The following is a 20,320-nucleotide window of genomic DNA, read 5'->3' as shown; positions in this document are numbered from 1 at the left end:
ACAAAATGTGGTTACCATTCATCAAATCCCTAGGACGCCCCCTCCCAATAGACTATGGGGGTAATGTAAAAGACTTTGTTGTGTCATGTGTACCCCTCTTCATGCCACATTGTCTGTTGTCTCCTGTCTGACTCAAAGCAAGCTGGCTATGGACTGCAACACTGGGCACTCATCTGTGGACACCCTGGGGTGTATTGGCTGCCATTCATGCCATGTGCTCTGTTGGAATTGCAGCGTTGTTCCTGTCTTCTGGTGCTTCAGTGAGGGAGAGGGCAAGTCAAGGGGCCATGGCCCATTCAGTGGTTGGTGGTTGCTGTGCCTGTGTAAGCCATTCAGTGGAACATCATCAGGTGCCACTGCATGGCTGATGAACTTTTCTGCGGTTGCTAGGGTCTCTGGAATGGCTGCTATGTGGCCTAGGCCTTGCAGTGGTGCACATGTTGTTCCCACACTATGGTGTGTCAATAGGGAACTAACCAGCAGCATTGACATGCCCTGGCAGCTGGCCTCCATTGCCACAGCAGCCCTCAGGATTCAATGTATGTTTGTTTGTAGCAGACCCTATCCTATGATGTTTAATCAGTGATGGCCACTTCACACATGTTGTAGCAATAATCAAATAATCAACATAAGCATGGTAAAATAATTTCCTCACCTATTATGAACATACAAACAGACATGCAAATATTGCTACTGCCATGGAACAACTACTTCTCTTGTGCTCATCAAGAGATTGTGTTAATTTTTTTTTAAACGCTCTGCTTCTGCTACTAACCTTCACTCTTGCTTTGCCTCATTCTTCTCTAAGAGATACCTGATCATATAATTTGCTTGCATTGGAATGCTGATCATAGTAATCACCTAAGCTTTTTACAAGCATCACATTTTTCACTTTAAAAAATAACAGCAAATTACCCACTTTTCTCTCTCTCTTAAATATACTTGTCAGATACAAAGAAAGTGACAGATTGGTTCCAGGGAAACACTTGCCATTCTTCACTGCCCCTCATAAAAATTTTACTTTCAGCCTCACTCGGGGAACAAAGCCAAACCATTATACTCAGATCCTTCCTCACACTTGCTTGTAGAAGTGCAGTAGGTGGAGCAGCAACTGGGGAGGGGGACCTCTGAACAGCAACAAGGGTATATCAGACATATGACTCCATTTGGCAGGATATATTCTCCTATTTGTTATTGGAGGCAGTCACTGGTTACCCAGTTTATAATTGACACTCTTGGGGAGTGAGGGGAAGAGGTACATCACCAAGTGGAAATATGGGGTGGCTGTGGTTGGGGGTTTTTTTAACCTCTGAGGGGGGGGGTTCAATCAGAAGGAAAATGAAAGGCCTGTGAATCTGTTCCAGGAATCTTTAGATTCAGTCATTATCATTCAAATGTTATAACATTTTGCAACCAGCATATTGCTTGACTGAATAGTTCTATCATACTTGTAATCTTACCTAAGACAATGACTCTCTCTCTGATACTTATAACATCACTGGTCCACTGATATGAGGAGATAGTTTCAGATGCCATGTTGGTCTGCATAGAAAAGCAAGATTCAAGTCCAGTAGTACCTTAAAGATCAGCAAAATTTCTGACAAAGATATCTGACAAAGAGAACTCTCCCTCTTGAAAGTTTATATCTGGAAATCTTTTTGGTCTTTAAGGTGTTACTGGATTTGAATCTTGATATCAGGAGAGCTACTCTGACAAACAACAGAGAATGATGCCCAATTAAATGATCACATATTTGTCACTTCTGTAGCCATGTTTGTCACTTCTTACTAATGAATTCCAAGTCATAATAAAAGTAAACTGGTTCTAGGAACAAGTCACAACAATGCAATTTCCAAGAATAGCACATTATACTCCAGCAGTTGCCTACCCCAAAGACTTGACCCAAGTTTTGTCTCCGAAGATAGTTGCCAATCAAATGTTGGTTCTCTACAGTTTCTGATTTCACTTGCTTGCTCTTGAACTGCTCATCTTAAAGACTCCGTTTTAAAATTGGAATTATGGCTTGCTAGTGTTAACATGTGAAACACTAACAAGCATATTTGACATAAGGAACATATTGAGCACACCTTTGTTTTACCATGGAACAACAATTATGAGATCGCAACAGTTCTGTGATTAGAGATAAAGGTTTTTCCAGAACTAATGTAAGACCTGAGCTGCAGCACTTCTCATTTTGCTTAGTGCAGCGTTCTTACCTAACAGACAATCATATCTTTCCTTTCTATGGCATGCCACTATTCTATTGATTGCAGTACAGTGGAATTCATTTGCATGGTATATTGAGAGGCAGTAAACATACAAAGGCCTTTCCCGACAATCATTCGACATTACAACAGATGTGAATTTCTTTTACTTATTTGTTGTAAGGCAGGGGTAGCCAATGGGGCTGATGGGAGTTGTAGGCAAAAAACATCTGGAGAGCTACCATTGGCCACCCCTATTGTAAGGAATCAATAAGCATGAGAAAGCACTTTTGTTGCAAGGATATTATCTTTTCCCTACGCTCAAATTCCTGGGACATATGAACATCCACCACACCTCAGAGGGTTGAGGCCTTAATAATGATTGCAATGAAATGTAAAAGGCATGGCTACCTACCTGGTGTCATCTGGACAGTCCAGAATAAATAATCTAAATAAATATATAATATTTGGCTATTGCCTGAGTAACACAATCATTCTCTCATGACTTTTTGAGGTAGGTTTTTTTAAATTTTTACTTATACTGACCACTGTCATTCTGTATGATCTTATGCAGCCTTTTAAAACAAACAAAACAAGCAAACACTAACAAGGCTATTATGTTGTTATGCCCTACTATTTTGTAAACAATATTTTTTATTTTGTCTTTTGAACATTTTGACTTTTGCACTCTCCCCCTTCAGTGCAGAAAAGAATAACTTCTCTTCCTTTAAAAAAATGCAGTAAATAGGATGTTCCCCATCAAGAAGCTTACTCCTCCATTCTCCCACAATTATATCTAAGAACATAAGAGAAGCCATGTTGGATCAGGCCAATAGCCCATCCAGTCCAACACTCTGTGTCACACAGTGGCCAAAAAAATTATATATATATATATATATATATATATATATATATATATATATATATATATACACACACACACACACACACACACATATATATACACACTGTGGCTAATAGCCACTGGTGGACCTCTGCTCCATATTTTTATCTAACCCCCTCTTGAAGCTGTCTATGCTTGTAGCTGCCAAATGAGACTGCCACCACCTCCTGTGGCAGTGAATTCCACATGTTAATCACCCTTTGGGTGAAGAAGTACTTCCTTTTATCCGTTTTAACCCGACTGCTCAGCAATTTCATTGAATGCCCACGAGTTCTTGTATTGTGAGAAAGGAAGAAAAGTACTTCTTTCTCTACTTTCTCCATCCCATGCATTATCTTGTAAACCTCTATCATGTCACCCCGCAGTCGACGTTTCTCTAAGCTAAAGAGCCCCAAGTGTTTTAACCTTTCTTCATAGGGAAAGTGTTCCAAACCTTTAATCATTCTAGTTGCCCTTTTCTGAACTTTTTCCAATGCTATAATATCCTTTTTGAGGTGCGGTGACCAGAATTGCAAACAGTATTCCAAATGAGACTGCACCATCGATTTATAGTTTTCAATTCCTTTCCTAATAATTCCCAGCATGGCGTTGGCCTTTTTTATTGCAATCGCACACTGTCTTGACATTTTCAGTGAATTATCTACCATGACCCCAAGATCTCTCTCTTGGTCAGTCTCTGCCAGTTCACACCCCCATCAACTTGTATTTGTAGCTGGGATTTTTGGCCCCAGTGTGCATTACTTTGTACTTGACCACATCTGAATGGAACTATCCGCTTTTGTTGGACTGTCCTGCAAAGTCTAAAATGTAACAGAAGGACTCCCTTTGACACTGTCAAGTTGAGCCATAAAAATAAATCTTACAAAGTAAAATGTTTGAAGTTTTACTTTTTATCACCAAAATACTCAAATATTGCAACTGGGGCAACTTTTAGATATGATTTTTTGAAATGATAGACAATAAATTCCATAAATTGTAGCTTCATGCTTTTCTTTGCTTGCTCAGCTGCATTCTCTACCTATTTTCTCATTTCCTTTTCACTTTTACATTGCAGGGTATTCTACTGTATTAAGCTGCAGTAAGCCTCTCAGGGTCAACATTGTTGCTTTAGGGCTTTTATCAAGCACGAGGTCATTACATGCACCGGAAATTGTTGTTATTAACTACAGTTGTATTCATGGCATCTTGAAACCCAGAAACATTAATATATGTGAAACAGCTAGGCATGAACAATTGATTCTTGTAATAGCTTTATTCCTTTGACAGTTCTCCACTAAAGTGAGGATTGAGCTGGAGTAACATGCAACACAAGGAATATTAGTATTTTTAGTTTGGGACCCAGTGCTTTTGTATATTTAACATGTATATCAGAATTATTTATCCACTGACATTGCACAAATGCCTAGGGGGAAGTGTCTGTAGCTTTGATAACAGAAAGCGACTCTTTTACATTAAATGGCCATCAGAAAGCAGATAACCTCCATTACAGCTACCAAAACTCTCCATGTCTATATATATCAGAGGTAAAACAACTTCCCAGGATTCTATTGTTAGTCCATCTAGAGCACTCACTGAAGGAGTTTTCCAATGATACAATTTCTTTTTAACACAACCCAGGTGTCACAGCAGTTTATTTTACAAGCTGCAAAATATGAGCTGCAAAGTACCCTAGAATAAAATAAAATTGCCTTAGTAGATATTTGCTGATCATCCTGAGATTCCTAAATGCATATAGAGATCTTCCTGCTCACAGACATTAGCCTCTTTGGTTCACTCCACAGTATCTATTAAAAAGTAAAGGTAGTCCCCTATGCAAGCACCAGTCATTTCTGACTCTGGGGTGACATCACATCATGATGTTTTCACGGCAGACTTAAGAACATAAGAACATAAGAGAAGCCATGTTGGATCAGGCCAACGGCCCATCAAGTCCAACACTCTGTGTCACACAGTGGCAAAAATTTTTATATACACACATACACTGTGGCTAATAGCCACTGATGGACCTGTGCTCCATATTTTTATCTAAACCCTTCTTGAAGGTGGCTATACTTGTGGCCGCCACCACCTCCTGTGACTTTTTACAGGGTGGTTTGCCATTGCCTTCCCCAGTCATTTACACTTTCCCTGCAGCAAGCTGGGTACTCATTTTACCGACCTCGGAAGGATGGAAGGCTGAGTCAACCTTGAGCCAGCTACCTGAACCCAGCTTCCGCCGGGATCGAACTCAGGTGATGAGCAAAGCTCAGACTGCAGTACTGCATCTTTTAGTGATGCCTTAAACCATACTTTCCAGTCTTTGCATAAATAATATTCCAAAGTACTGGTTGTGGGATATTTCATCATTTGGGGAATGTTCACATGTAGGGTTGCCACTTTTCTGGAGAAAGAAAATGTCCTGTCCCTTTAATGCAGCCTTAATGTGTGAAAATGGCCAGATGAAGTTTTTCATGACATGGTGCTAAATTACAACTCATTTTGGCTCTATTAAAGGCATGGGACATTCTTTCCCAGGCCTGTTTTCAACCTTTGGGAATTTCCTTCTGCACTCCCATCCTCTACTATCCCTCTTCACAAGAAGAAGATACCTTCCATTAAAATCAGTGAGAGTGCATGGCTTTAAACCTGGGTGATTGGATAGGATTCCAAAAAGCCCCCCCCCCCCCCCCGTAAATAATGAGCTTTCAGGATTCAAGACAAAATCCCTTTGAATTGTAGCTAGGCCTATAAAAAAGGTCAGGACTTTCCAAGGTGCCTATACAATCCCGTGCACATTTACTTAGAAATAAGTCCCTTGTGTTAGATGAAACCTAATTCTAAGCAGTGTGCTCACTGTGATTGCCACTGGAAATGTTCCAAAATAAGAAATACACAGTAACACTACAAGAAGATGATGAATTATGTGTGTCAGAACACTTATCAGAACTTTACTAGATTATGTTGTTCTTGCTATGAATTAAAATAGGATTTGGGATTTTTTTTACAGTTATGGTGCAGCTCCTCTCTTCTGTGAGTATTTCTATTAATAGAAAATAATGAACTGTTCCTGGAAATAAAGAACAGGTAGCTAGCCTAGCTGGGTAAGGACCCAGAAGCCTTGACAGATTACAGTTCCCAGAGGTCTTTGTGCAGGGAATTTCTCATTGATCAGACTTGCAGGCCAGGTAAAAGCCAAAGGAACAGCATTTTCATTTATACTGCCCTGGTTGCCACAGCTGTTAGGTTAATTTTGAGGAAAGGGAAGGGATGGGGGCAATAGGAGGGAGGAAAAACAAACAGCTGTTGAAGTAGTGGAGGGCTTTCAGGAAAGCACATGAAATGCACCTAGTCTGTCTGAGAAAGAACTCTTGAAACAAGCCAGAGCCCCTTCCAGGAGCTCTTTGAAGAAGCTCAGAAAAAACAAGCCCGTTCAGTTGTGAGACAGGGGAAGTTCATCAAGAGGAAAGGAAGGGAGAGGAAAACTGAGAAAGCATCTTCTGTTGACAAATTCAAAATTCTTTGGCCAGGCTTTTATTTCACTAAGTGATCCCAGCCAGTTAAAGATCAAAAAGGGAAGATAAATTACATCATAGAGCCATATATCCCATCTGAGTTAACTTCATGGCGATGTCAGTCAAATGGCCAATGCCTTTCCTCATTTTAAATTAATGGATGGAGGGGAAGGAATGTCCCAATTGCTGTGGTAACAGTAGCACAAGCTGGGCCAGTCTTGGCAGCAGGAGTGCATTTCCTCCCCTGGTCAACATTTATGCCCACCTTTTAAACCACTGTAAACATGGGGAACGTGGGGCTTTGGGGGTGGGGATTGTTGCAATACTGAGCTCCCTCCTAGTCAATGTTCCAGATATGAGGGATAAGTAGGAACATATTCAAATAAGAGGATTTTTCTCATACACACTTCAGTAAGACAATTTTCTTCTATTGATGAACCAACTTATTTTTGTGTGTGTGGTAGAATGAGACTATATATAAGCCAAATAGGACCTGGCAATTTTTTTTAATCACTCTTGCAATTCACTCTATTATTGCATTAAGTAATCAGAACAGAAAGAAGAGTTAAAAAAGAGAAGACTACAGCTGGGATTGTTTGGTTAACAAAGTAAACTTTGCCAGGATGTACTCAAGGGGCCACAGGACACATTAAGATTATATGACACATTTGTCACTTGATAAAGCATACAATATAAACTCTTGGGAGATTGTCTCAAAATTAACTCCACCTGGCCTAATATCAGCAGCATCACATGGAATGCATTAAAATTAAAGTGATGTATCAGAACAATGCACATAGTTTTAGCAGGTAACAAAGCTTGTTGGAATCATTGGTAGCTCATTCTGATAGCAACTGCATTAGTAAGCCTGATGATAAGCTGTACTGTGAAAAATAAGAACTTGGAAGGAACAGCAAATATTGTCCATGATGGAGAATAGGGACATGCACTTGGGAAAATAATCAGAATGTTTTGGATTCAGATTCTGGAAAGGATATCCTTACCAGTACTCTGGATTATTCAGGTGCCCAATACTGTTTTAAATTCTTACTACTGAATTTATTTAGGTTTATTTAGGCGCTGCGGGGCCGTTGGTTGCAGCCCCGGATGGATCCGAGGCTTTTCGGCCAATTCCAGGGCATCCGGGTGCTTTGGGTGGGTGGAGCTTCAAGGCTATATGTAGCCTCAGCCCCACCCATCTGGCTTAGTGGCAAGGTAGTGCTCGGCCCACCCACCCACTTTGCAGTAGTACAGGTTCGACCGGTCGTCTTATTAGGGGCCAGGTAGAAATTTTTTCACCTTCACCTGATTGGCGGTTGGTGAGGTGTGTTTCGCCTACCTTGTACTGTGGGCAGTGGTGCGGCCGTTAAGTAGGTAGGTTAATTCGGTCACTTGGCAGAAGGAGCACAGGATTTATATCTTGCCGGTGAGCACTCAGGCCTTTGCACCTGTTTTGTGCAGTTGATCCGCATGAATGGCAGATGGGCTTTACGGCTCAATGTCGTATAATGTGGATCATATTTAAGCCTCCTCTTATTAGCCTCCTTCTGGTGATCGGGGCTCAGGTGAAGGGGAGGATAATTCGTGGCCTGCCTGCCCGGCGCTAGCCACAGTGGTATGGCTCGTGCTGGTGGTTGGGTGGCTCGCCCATTTATGGACTTGGCGGGGTTGGTGGAAGACCCCAGGGCTTGTCCTATAGTTGTTCTCCTTGCCGTGTTGAGTTTTTAAATTTAATAAAGTGGCCCGTTTCCCAATTAATTATGTGTCAGCCTCTTTATTCCGACTGGGGTGCAACCGGTCTGTCCGCTAAAACTCAGAATTTCAATCATATCAAGGGCTCTAATTCTATGGGTCCCTGAGCAAGATGCCTCAGCCATCCTAATTGTCTCTGTTGTTTCCTTTAGGGAAAAGTTCAGGCTTTCTCCAAGGCAAAGAAGTCAGTAGCCAAACACACTGGCCAAAAGTCTCCAAATACCAACAGAACCAACAAGCCCAACAAAATCAACATCAAACCAGATAATCTTAGCAGAATGACCGACCAGTGTGGCAAGCCCAAACAAAACCAATTTAAGCAAGGTAAAGTGCTACAAGTCCAAAGAACCAATGTCAAACCAGAAAACCCAGTCTTGCAAGCCAATACCAAAGCAGCCAGTCATATCCAACAATATGCTGACACAGTCTCCCCCCTCACCCACTCCACTCAATTAATGGTGTTCTGGAAAATCCAAATATTGCTCTGAATTCCTGAATTCATCTGAAAAATACCAATAACATATGTTTCTGATGTATATTTGAACAAAAATATCTGAATGCACATCCTTACTGGAAAAGCAACAGAAAGATGCAGGCTGCATCAGGATTGCCATTCACAGGATTTAGCAGGAGAAAGGAAACTCATATATCATATGCCATATTTACCCAGAACTTACCTTGTCAGCAGGGTTATGGCCCTCTAGAAAATGCTTCGATTGAACAATCACTACAAATTTATCAGTGTTTCCTTCATCTACATCAGTGTTTCCTTCATCACCTACATCTACAATGCTTCCTTTATCTACATAAACCCATCATTCTTATGACTCTCCTCTTTACAACTCTTTCATTTTTGCTCACTACTTTTATTTGTTCCAATTGTATCTGTATATACCCTGTATGAGCCACAGGGCAAGTGATGCAACAGCAAATACTGAGTTCTGACTAGGATCTTGTGCTGCTTCTAAAACATTTTTTTTTTTTGCAACAAAGAATGCTTGCCTAAAGTCAATACTTACAATATGCCTGGCACTGATGGTACCCAGGCACTTTATTCTACAAACCTCAAGGACATTGGTTCAAAGTCTTCTATGGAACTGAGACCGATTTCGCACGAGGCTGGTTCTGGGTGGAGAGCTCTTTTGCTCTGGGGGCTTCTCTCCATTTTCACACAAGTTGCCCCAGAGCCATGAGTTGGCATGGCAGGATCCTCTTCCAAGCAGTTTCTGCTTGCCGTATGGGAGAATGGCATGCCAACTCGCAGCTCCAGGGCAACTTGTGAGAAAACTGAGCGAAGTGCCAGGATCAAAAGGGCTCTCCACTCGGAACAAGCCCAAGTGCAAAATCGGTTTGATAGTATAGATTTGGACTGTCCATTGTGAGCCTGTTAACCCCACAACTGTGTTATGCTTCCTGAAATATATGCTTCCTCTCCAAAATTTCTACTCAGAGCCAACAAAGATGTTTCTAATGCTTACCAAAGCAACATAAGAACAATTAATGTTACAGCCACCCATACATGACAGTCCACAACTCCAATTTACTTTTACTACCACAAGCGTTTGTTCAGAATGTCTTTTAAGAGACTACTGGATTACATGAAACTCCAGGGCCACTATGTCTCCATTGTGGATATTTTAACAGGTCAGATATTCTCCTGAATGCTTGGAGATTCTCTGAGTATTCCCAGAATGTTTGCTGTCCTTATTTTAAATTAATATATTTGACAATATTTGATAGCTGGAAAAAGTGCAGAAACGGACAGTCAAAATGCTTTCGTAGGTGGAGTCCTGTTTTATGAGGAAATATGAAGGCTAGTTTAAAAAACTGACTAAGAAGGGATATAATAACAGTAGAAAGACAGACAAACTTTTTTTCTCTCATAACTAAGCAGTTACATCCTTCTAAACTCATGGGCTTTGCTTAGGATTGCACAGGAAGTCACCCAATGAAATTGGATAAACTGCAGGCTCAAAAATAAAATAAAAAAGGAGGTAACTCTTCACACAACTCACAGAATCTGCTTCCATAAGATATGTTGATGGCCACTATCTTAAATAGCTTTAAAAGAAGACTAGACAAATCAATGAAGTATAGGTTAGCTTTTAGCGATGATAGTAGGCTTCCCAATCCCCAGGTCCCAGCGGGGGATCCCCCGTCTTGACAGGCTTCTCCCCGCCCCCAGCCAGCTGGCCAGCGGGGGAAGCCCCGCCCCCACAGTCATCCTGTAGTTGTAGAGCTCCTGCAGGTTTAGAAACCTGCAAACAGTTTTTAAAATGTGTGCCTTAAAGGCTGAGCAGGAAGTAGGAAACAGGAAGGGCTTCATGGGAAAGGATCAGAAACAGTTTCCTCAGAGAATGGCCCCTCCCATTCTTTTGCTTTCGTTTCCAGAGCCAGTAAAGTTCTGCAGGAACAAGACGCAGTAAGTATTTGTGTATGTAAGAGAGGGAGGGGACAGGGGATTCCCTGGTTTGGAGGCCCTCCCCCGCTTTAGAAAGTGTGAGGGGGGGGAGGGAAATGTCTACTGGGCACTCTATTATTCCCTATGGAGAACGATTCCCATAGGGAATAATGGGGAATTGATCAGCGGGTATTGGGGGCTCTGGGGGGGTATTTTTTTTAGGTAGAGGCACCAAATTTTTGGTATAGCATCTAGTGCCTCTCTCCAAAATATCCCCCAAGTTTCAAAATGATTGGACCAGGGGGTCCAATTCTATGAGCCCCAAAATATGGTGCCTCTATCCTTCATTATTTCCTATGGAAGAAAGGCATTTGAAAAGGTGTGCTGCCCCTTTAAATGTGATGGCCAGAACTCCCTTGGAGTTCAATTATGCTTGTCACACCCTTGTTCCTGGCTCCACCCCCAATGTCTCCTGGCTCCACCCTCAAAGTCTCCTGGCTCCGCCCCCAAAGTCCCCAGATATTTCTTGAATTGGACTTGGCAACCCTAGATGATAGTACAGTTCAGTAAAATTTGTGTAAAGCCATTGGCCATTACAATTACAGCAACTTACAAGTTAAAAGCGGTCAAGGGGTCTAAAATTAACACATTCAAATTTAGATTATTCACAATCTTAGTTACATACAGCATCCCCATGAATCCATAATCAGGCTCTAATTGTCCAGTTAACAACATCGTTTAACTGTCTACTGCCTTTTTGCTAGCAGCCAAAGCAAAAAGTGCTACCTTATAAGAAACCGTAGAGTCAATATCTGATAACAGAAATATTAGCTTATCCATATCGTAAGCCATATACAATTGATTTGTTATTTTAGTCAGAAACTTGCATCTAGGTTCTGAATACAGTGGGCAAACCATAACATAATGGAAGAGGTCCTCCACAGGGGTTTTGCATGTACAAATACACTGTTCCTGAGGTGTTTTAGAGTATTGCCCCAGGAAGTATTCTGTCGGCATAGTCTGAATGCACATGAAGGAACGCAGAGCTGTAAATGCTGATCTAAGTTCACCCACAGTAATATTTGCCAGATATGCAAATCTTAGGTGGTCCTTCTTTGTATTTTTATACCATGGGGCAGATCTTGTCTGAACAATTAGCGAATAGTCTACTATGGCGTCCCCATTAAACACCCATTGACGCAAATCATGATTATTACCTGAAGCTCGCACTAGATCATCTGGAATTGTATAGCGAGAAATGATGTCGTTAACGAAATCAGAGTGGATTTTATCCTTACTTAATACTAGGTAACTAAGTTTGCCGAGTGATTCTGTTTGTGCCAATTGATATTTCTTCTGAGATTTTAATACAGCTAAATGTATGCATGCCCTGATTGATGGGAGGCCAAGTTCTGCCCTTAATAGGGCAGACGGCATTCCTTTTGGAAATGCCAAAATATGTCTTAAAAAGGAGCTTTGTATTACCCTCAGACTAGATAGTGTTTGTTCTTTCCACCCCCAAAGTTCAGTACCATATAATATATGTGAAATCACTTTGCTAAAAGTTTGAGGGCCGGATCTATAAGGAAGCCTCTGACAAGCCTCTGGCTAGGGGACAAACAATAGGAAAAGGCTGCTGTCTTAATGCTCTGCTAGTGGGCTTTCTGGCAAGCCATTGCAGGAATGGGATGGTGGACCAGATGGATCCTTGATCTGATCTAGCTTGGAATGCAAGGGCATTGTTGACATGCAAGGGCATTTAGCATGTGACAGTTTTGGCAATTGTATATCACAGTAGTTTTTAAATTTTCTACCTGTTGTCTTGTATGGAACCCTTGCACATTGCAGAGTATTCTGGGTAATGGTCTATCTATCTATTGTATCCTCCATTAATGTGGATATTGGGTCTCACCACTGCTTGTGAATTAAGAGTGTGCCCCAGAACACACACAACATCCCTCTGTGGTTGTGCACTGCAGAGGACAATCAGTAGTGGAACACTGAATGTCTCTAAGAAAGCTTGTTTAACACTACTAATCTTTTCAATAAGAAACTGATAAATTTCTAAAGAAATCAAGGCTCTGTGGAAAACAGGAATATTATATTTGACAGGAATAACGTGGACTTGCAATAAACAGATGTAAAACACTCCAAATTCTTATAAATTGTTTTGTATTCTGCATAATAACAATGCAAGGTTGGATTTAATTCTTAAGTCTGAATGCAGTGGGCAGTAGGACAACTAAATTTGAGTAAAATTGCTTGAATCACTGTTTCTAATTGCAATATTTGGCCATGAAAATTCCATCAAAACCCTCACAGCATATCAAGGCATGCCTTACCTAATGATTTCCCACAATTTCTTGTATTTAAATAACAGCTGGAGGCAAGATGTTTGGCATGCAATTATGAAGCTTGAGGTATTCTAAAAACATACTGAGATGAAGATTAAAAGGGCAAGGAGCACACCAGCATTGGTACAGATGAATGGTAAAGCCACCCTCTGATATGACAGAAGCTGGGTTCTGGGTCAAAAGAGATATCCTACGGGAAATCTAGAGCTTCCACTGAATAGAGCAAGGCTGAATCTGCTCATCTTGAGTCCCAGCAATATAATTCCATGATGAGCAAAACACAGGCAGTTGTATTCTGTCATTTTCTCTCAAAGGTAGATTATCCAAATATGCTTCTTCTCCCCTCTGATAACACAGAAATATTTACATGTTTCCCCTTACCCTTGTGTGAATCTTCTCTAAGGGCCAACTGCTTAGCAGTTGCCATTTATAATGGTTGTAACATGAAGTGATAGAAATGTGAAATAACAAATAAATAAATAGTTTGGCTTGCCATACAATTTGCCTGTATATGTGGAGAATGTATGTTACTGGTGGGAATATATGACAGTGGAACTGTGACTCTTCCCTTGCTGGGGATAACCCATGTGGCAAGCCAATCCATATGGCATAAGAGAAAGAACTTTGAAAGTGTTTTGAAACAGCAGTTTCCAGATTAGGGAAATGCTTCCCCATAGAAACTCCTGTACTGTACTCCCTTATGATCCTTCATCATATTCTGATTATTGTTCTTCTTTCAGTAGGCCATATTTCCCCAGAGTGAGTTAATTAGAGATGAGGATGGACTGGGAAAACACGGTTCATGTCAGTTCATGGTGTGCCCAATTTGTGAGTCACAAACTGTCATGAACCCTTAAACACCAAATGAACCAGTTCAGTTTGTGAGGCTCGTGATTGTAGAACAGCTCCCTGCAGTGCAACTCTGGCTGACTCTCCACTACCTGCCTGGAGGTTCAGGAGTGTACAGAATGGAACCTATGGAAGCTAGAGACATCAAACTTGCAGGGGACCTCCCCCTGATGCTCCTCTATATGCCTTCCAAATTATGGGCAGATTGGATTCAGGAGGTAAGAGTTATGCCTCCCTCCAAAAAGATGCCCCCAGGAAAGTGCTTTTGGGAAAAATGGACCCCCTGCAACCTACACACACCAAATGCACAGGCAAGCTCACCCTGACTTTGAAGTTTTGTACTCATTTTGACTGAGCACTCACACACCACCATGAACCGCTTGAAAGTTCAAGGAAAGTTAATGCCGGTTGACCAGCCACGGAACTTCAGTTCATGAACTGGCTAAAATTTGTTACGAACTGTATTTTGTGAGCTGGTTCGTGCCCGTCCCTAGTGTTAATCTTTCATGCAGTTTTGTTCTATGGCTGTATATGCTGATTTATACGGCTTTGGTAGCACTTATGCTACATGAAGAGCAGGAGGTTAGAGATTATGAACATTTTGCCCTACTTGTTCCCCTTCTCTCCCCCATTCTCATCATTTGCCTCATTAGATGTTCAGCCTGGATTAGTTTGGTAATAAAACTAATTGCAATTTCTAATCCACTGAGTCAGAGAAATCAATTCCACTGATGTGGTTGTCTGTACATTTATGCCAGTAAGAAGACTGCATATATAGGTGCATGATGGACTGCATAGTTACCAAGGGAAGTAGATGCCAGGTAGGGTATAGAGAGCTGTTGCAAAGCCTCAATAAAGTGAGCTGAAGAGCAAGGGAGGATTGTGTTCACATGCACTCCTTGTGCAGACATAAGCCTTGAATGGAAAGGAGCTACTACTTGGGTCTACGTCAGGAAACCAAGCAGGATTTTCAGAGTCAAAGCATCTACCATGAATTGCAATATGAGGTTAGGCAGGTGAGTCTGACTCAGCTACCCAAAGTAACTTTGTGCCTCCTACCACTGTTAGTTAGCTGGAATTAGCCTGTCTATGCAAGGGTATTAACTTGAATTTATAATGAAAACACACCTTTCCAAGCTTACAGTCTCGCTGAAAGGCAATAAAAGTTAAGCTTCTATGTCGCTTTTGATTAGATTTCTAAGTGACTTAATGGAGAAATTTTCAAAGCATATTAAACTCTCATAGCTAGCAGGTAGTGGAGACTTAATAATCTTGATATTCAAAGCAGCCACTAAAGGGAGACCAAGAGCTGTTCTTTCTAGCAGATGTTATATGCACAAGGCAAGGGAACCTATTGAAACTCTTTCCCCTGCAGTTGGAAGCAGGTGAAAAAGGAAGGATTGAAGAAATTCAGTGGGCATTTGCACACAGAAAGTCTTTGCATGCACCCTTTGGCAAGCATGGCTGGGGAGCCCACGCCAGAAAACTAATAGTCTAAACTGCACATATCACACTTAACTGCACTATGCCTGAAGCAACACAGAAATGGAACCAGTGCAAAATTTCCTGTGGCCATAGGAGAGGTCAGTTGCAGTGCTGAGGGAAAGGGTTGCTGGTTATTTAACACTGATGTACAAGGCTTTTTTTCTGGAAAAAGAGGTGCTGGAACTCTCAAGAGAGAAATTAAGGAGAAATACATGGGTACCCCTCAAGAACTTTTACACATTTTTTGAGAATGTTGTTTCCACAGAGAGGTTCCGGAACTCAGTTCCAACATATTCCCCCAGGAAAAAAACCCTGCTGATGTACACAAACAAGAGTATATAGTTTGTTCAGACACAACACACAAGGCAAATGTGCCACATCTTCTGTATGAGTGCAGGATGGCTTGCATTCCAGTCTATAATAATCTGAATGTGTTTGAACATACGGTCAGTTATTATTAACAGGTATGCAATATTTTAAAAGCTATGGATATAGGAACTCTTCCTTATTCTACAGAACATTCAGAAAGAGGAACTTATGTTAGACTGCAATCTTATACACAGGACTATGCACTTTCCCCCAATGGTAAAGGCTCAGTGTCTTAAAAAGAAGCTGTAATAGCTGCTCCCACCCCTGTTCTTCCCAGTTCTTGAGCTTAGTTATGAGACCAGTGTGTTGTCAATGTGAATTCTTGCCAAGCTTTCATGAGCACACTCATTTGTGACTGTGTGCGAATTAAACTGCTTCCAAAAGCATAAGCACAGTATTGGACATGTACAATATGTTTTGATGCATGCCCTGAGAATTGCCTTTGGTTGCCAATGAAGCTCCCTTAAACACAAACAAAAGCCAAGGTATAAGAACATAAGAGAAGCCATGTTGGATCAGGCCAACGGCCCATCAAGTCCAACACTCTGTGTCACACAGTGGCAAAAAATTTTATATACACACATACACTGTGGCTAATAGCCACTGATGGACCTGTGCTCCATATATTTATCTAAACCCTTCTTGAAGGTGGCTATACTTGTGGCCACCACCACCTCCTGTGGCAGTGAATTCCACATGTTAATCACCCTTTGGGTATAAAAAGCCTCCCAAAGCCCTTGCTTACTTCTAGGGGTGGTCACAGACCAAAAAAATTGAGGTTCATATGGGTCTGTAGTTTGTGGGTTTTCCGGACCATGGAACATGAACTTCCATGGATTTGGGCCATTAAATGAACCAGGCCAGGGTCCATAGGTCCGTGACTTTGGGATGCATTAGAATGCCCCCCATGGGCTAGAGATGCCAAACTCACAGTGAGTCTCCAGTTGAGTCTCTTCTACTTGCCCTCCAATTTGCGTGCAGATTGGTTTTTTAGGGAGAGAGATCCTAGTGTCCAATATGCAAAAGGGAAAGAGTCTGTCAAATGGCCCCAACAAAAGCCAGAGGCATGAAAGTTACAGTAGAGCTCCACAGGATGCCCTTCTACCTGCTGCCCAAGTTGCATCAAGATTGGCACTGGGGGGAGGGGGAGATCGTAGGGTCCAATGTGCAAAATGGGAAGGAGTCTGTCAAACAGCCCTATCAAAGGCTAAAGGCATGAAAGTCATCACATACCTCCTTAGGATGCCCTTTTACCTACCATCCAAGTTGGGTGTAGATTGACATTGGGAGAGGGGAGATCCAATGTGCAAATGGGGGGAATCTGTTAAACAACCACCCCCACAAGCTAGAGGCATCAAACTCTCAGAGGACATCCCCAGGATATACCTCTCTGTCTGCTCTCCAAGATGCATGCGGATTGGGGGGAGGGAAAAAGATCTTATGGTTCAATGTGCAAAAGTAAATGCCCCCCACATCCCCCCGGTTGCCTGACAAGTAATGCCTCGGTGCCAGATTGTCTGGCCCATGAATAGCTCCCATGGACTAAAAAGACCACGTGGAAAAATTCAGTCTGTGGGCAGTCCACTGAAAAGCACAATTACACCGACTAGGCAAACAGTCTATGACTCTCCCTCCCGGACTGTCATGGATTTTGGTCCATATTCAGCCCATGCCCATCCCTACTTACTACCTTGCTGGATAAAGCCAAGCTTCAAGACTAGCTTTCTTCTCCCATCTTCCCATGTCAACAGAGAGACAATCCCACAGGGGGTAACAAAGATCTCAAGGCTCTCAGTGAAGACACAAGGTCCGGCTATGGCTATTTTAGACCTAATGAGAAAGAATGAGATTCCTGCCTGGTGATGAACCATGCAGGGAAGACAAAGCACTTAATTGGACTGTAAACAGGCAGCAGCATTAAGAGCTTCTGAAAACACTTAGGGCCTATTTCCATAGGACTGAAAATCTGTTGGAAGCATTTACACAGTGATGATTGCCCAGTGCAAAAAACTGCGATGGGCAAGACTAAATACACATCTTCAAAGCAAGCCCCTTGTGACAGAACTGAGAGCTCCAGGGGACCCCCCTCCCACCAACAAAATAGGAAATCTCTCTTTCACATCTGCACACATGCAAAGCAAATGCCTGCACACACATCAACTGTTTCTCCCTCATCAATCAGAATGCACTGAAACAGTATGGCATGATTCTGAATGGACTACATTTCTTATCTTAGTGAACTCTCATCTTTATAAAAATGTAACAGTTTTTGATTCCATTACTTGGATGCTGCAAAGTTCACATGCAAGTGGAAGTTTTCACCCCTCCTTTCTTTGTCTACTTCCTGTGATTCAAAAGCTGTGGTTCACCATTCTCCCAGAGACAAACAGTTGCTCTGCAGTAACCTCCATACATATGGACACTGATTAGTAGCAGCAAAGGACCAGACAGAAATGCAATGTAAGCATTAGAGCACCAAATGGAAATTATTTAGCCGGCAGTACAAATGGCGCATGCATCAAACTGTTCTGCAAAGGAGCATTCATGAAGACAAGCTTCATGCCTTTCATTCTGAAGCAGGAAGCAAAAGTCTAAGGGAGTGATAGAGATGAGGACAAAGCAGCCTCAGAAGCAGAATAAGGCTGCATGCTACAGCAGCCACCAGGTGCAGCACTGACACACAGGAGGCATTTTTAATATGATGCTAGAGAAAACGGCAGTGCCCCATCTTAATTAGAATGGCAGTTGCACTTTTAAACCATTATCCTGGAAACAACTGCCTGGGCTAAAGCCCCTCCTTATGGTCTGCATGAGAAGAAATGCTCCGCGTGGGAGTATGTTTTTGCAGCCAGGTCAATACCTCACCAGCTCTCAAAAGGATCAAGTAGTGGAGCTTGTTGCCAAAGGGCAAGCAGTCCCTCATGAAAGGCATGCAGCTGACAGCAGCACTGGAATAAAAAGCAACAGATGGCTTTGGTGCAGTGCTGCTAGCTGTCCAAACACCAAGTCCTACTTCACGTATCCTGAGGTTTCTAAAACAGAATTTCCTCATCATGCCCCTGACATTTATATGTAGCCTTCAGCACTTTTCTATTTGAAACATGAAAGAACAACTGGAGAGATTTCTTGTAAGTACAGACAGATCAAAAGTTGTTTCCCAAAGTGAAGAGATCTTTTCATTAAAAAAATCTGTCTTAAAAACATCACACATTATCATGTGGCTGACAACATATACCAAAAGCTGAGCTGTAGTTTGCTTTTTGTGCAACAGCTGAGGCCAGATAGTGAAGCCTTCTAAGGCCACCAATTTCACCAGGCTTGTACATGCCTCAGTGTGTGCTAGGTTGCGGATTCTTTCTACAGCCTTCCCATTAAAACAAAACAAAACAAAGGAGTAGCCTTTGAAAATTTTAATACAAAACTTAGGATTTTGTTACAGTATAAATCAATCAAATTTTGAAACAAATGAATTATGGAGCTCAAAGTTTTGCATTTGGCTCATGGCTTTTGGCTTTCCCTTACACGTTAACAGTTTCTGTATGCCCCTTGCAACTAGTATCAGCAACCAGCACACTGCCGCCAAGGTACCCTCTTCCTGCACAATCAACACACAGTCAGGGGCCATTGATAGTCCTTCACCCCCACCCTACAGCTTTCTGCAAGAGGGTAAGCCTTTGCATCTACAGTTCCTGATGTAGAAAGCAGGGGTGGCCAATGGTAGCTCTCCAGATGTTTCCCCCTACAACTCCCATCAGCCCCAGCCAGCATGGCCAATGGTTGGGACTGAGGGGAGTTGTAGGCAAAAAACATCTGGAGAGCTACCATTGGCCACCCCTGGAATATGGTATTCCTCTGGCAGACCTGCCTGAGATGGTGTATCTCATCCATTCAGTTGGAAGGAATTGCTATCTAATACAATATCCAGTTGCAAAACAGAACCATCAATTCAACAGCCCTCTACCAATCACCCTGAATGACCAAGCAGTTGAGTGCCCATAGCAGAGAACACGTTAAGACGTCTGCCAAGGAACAGACCCAGCCTCAAGGAGGCAAAAATCTTTGGGCTGTTTGGTAACCTTTTGAAGAGAGATGCATTGGAAAGAGAAAGAGATCTGGTCTAGCTCAGCTAAAGTTTATCCATTACCATGATGCAAAGACAAAATAATCCCAATCCAAGCAAGCAACTTTAGCTAATATGAAGGATTTTCTCCAGTTTTAAAATGCAGAGTTCTGTGAAAAATTGTGCGTGTGGGGTGACTCACAGCCTTTGTAGATGTCTGTAGGTATCTGTACAGCAGCATAAGAGTAGTTAACCTTCGTTTTAAAATGTGCATCATCTATGAATTCCAGCTTCAAGGAGTTGGATGCTTCTCCTTCAATTTCTTCTCCCTCTGGGCCATCCTGGAAAAAGAAAAAAAAGGACATACCATAAACATTCAGACCAGTTTGAGACAGCAACAGGCAGTGAGGCAGTCTGGTAGTTGGGACAGGGTCACTGCTAGACAACCAAG

The 20,320-nt window shown here is 42.0% G+C and overlaps 1 protein-coding gene across 1 annotated transcript in view; it reads right to left on the bottom strand.

The window, feature by feature from the left end:
- CACNA2D2 (calcium voltage-gated channel auxiliary subunit alpha2delta 2) overlaps positions 1-20,320 on the bottom strand; it is a 1,052,991-nt gene that overhangs the window by 227,626 nt on the left and 805,045 nt on the right. Inside the window, exon 6 of the mRNA XM_060240024.1 lies at positions 20,072-20,210. Within this exon, the coding sequence (XP_060096007.1) occupies positions 20,072-20,210 (139 nt within the window). The remainder of the gene's footprint in view (positions 1-20,071; positions 20,211-20,320) is intronic.

The sequence above is a fragment of the Heteronotia binoei genome, chromosome 5 (genome assembly GCF_032191835.1).
Source record: "Heteronotia binoei isolate CCM8104 ecotype False Entrance Well chromosome 5, APGP_CSIRO_Hbin_v1, whole genome shotgun sequence".
Classification (NCBI taxonomy): domain Eukaryota; kingdom Metazoa; phylum Chordata; class Lepidosauria; order Squamata; family Gekkonidae; genus Heteronotia; species Heteronotia binoei.
This window is presented reverse-complemented; position numbering and strand designations above follow the sequence as displayed.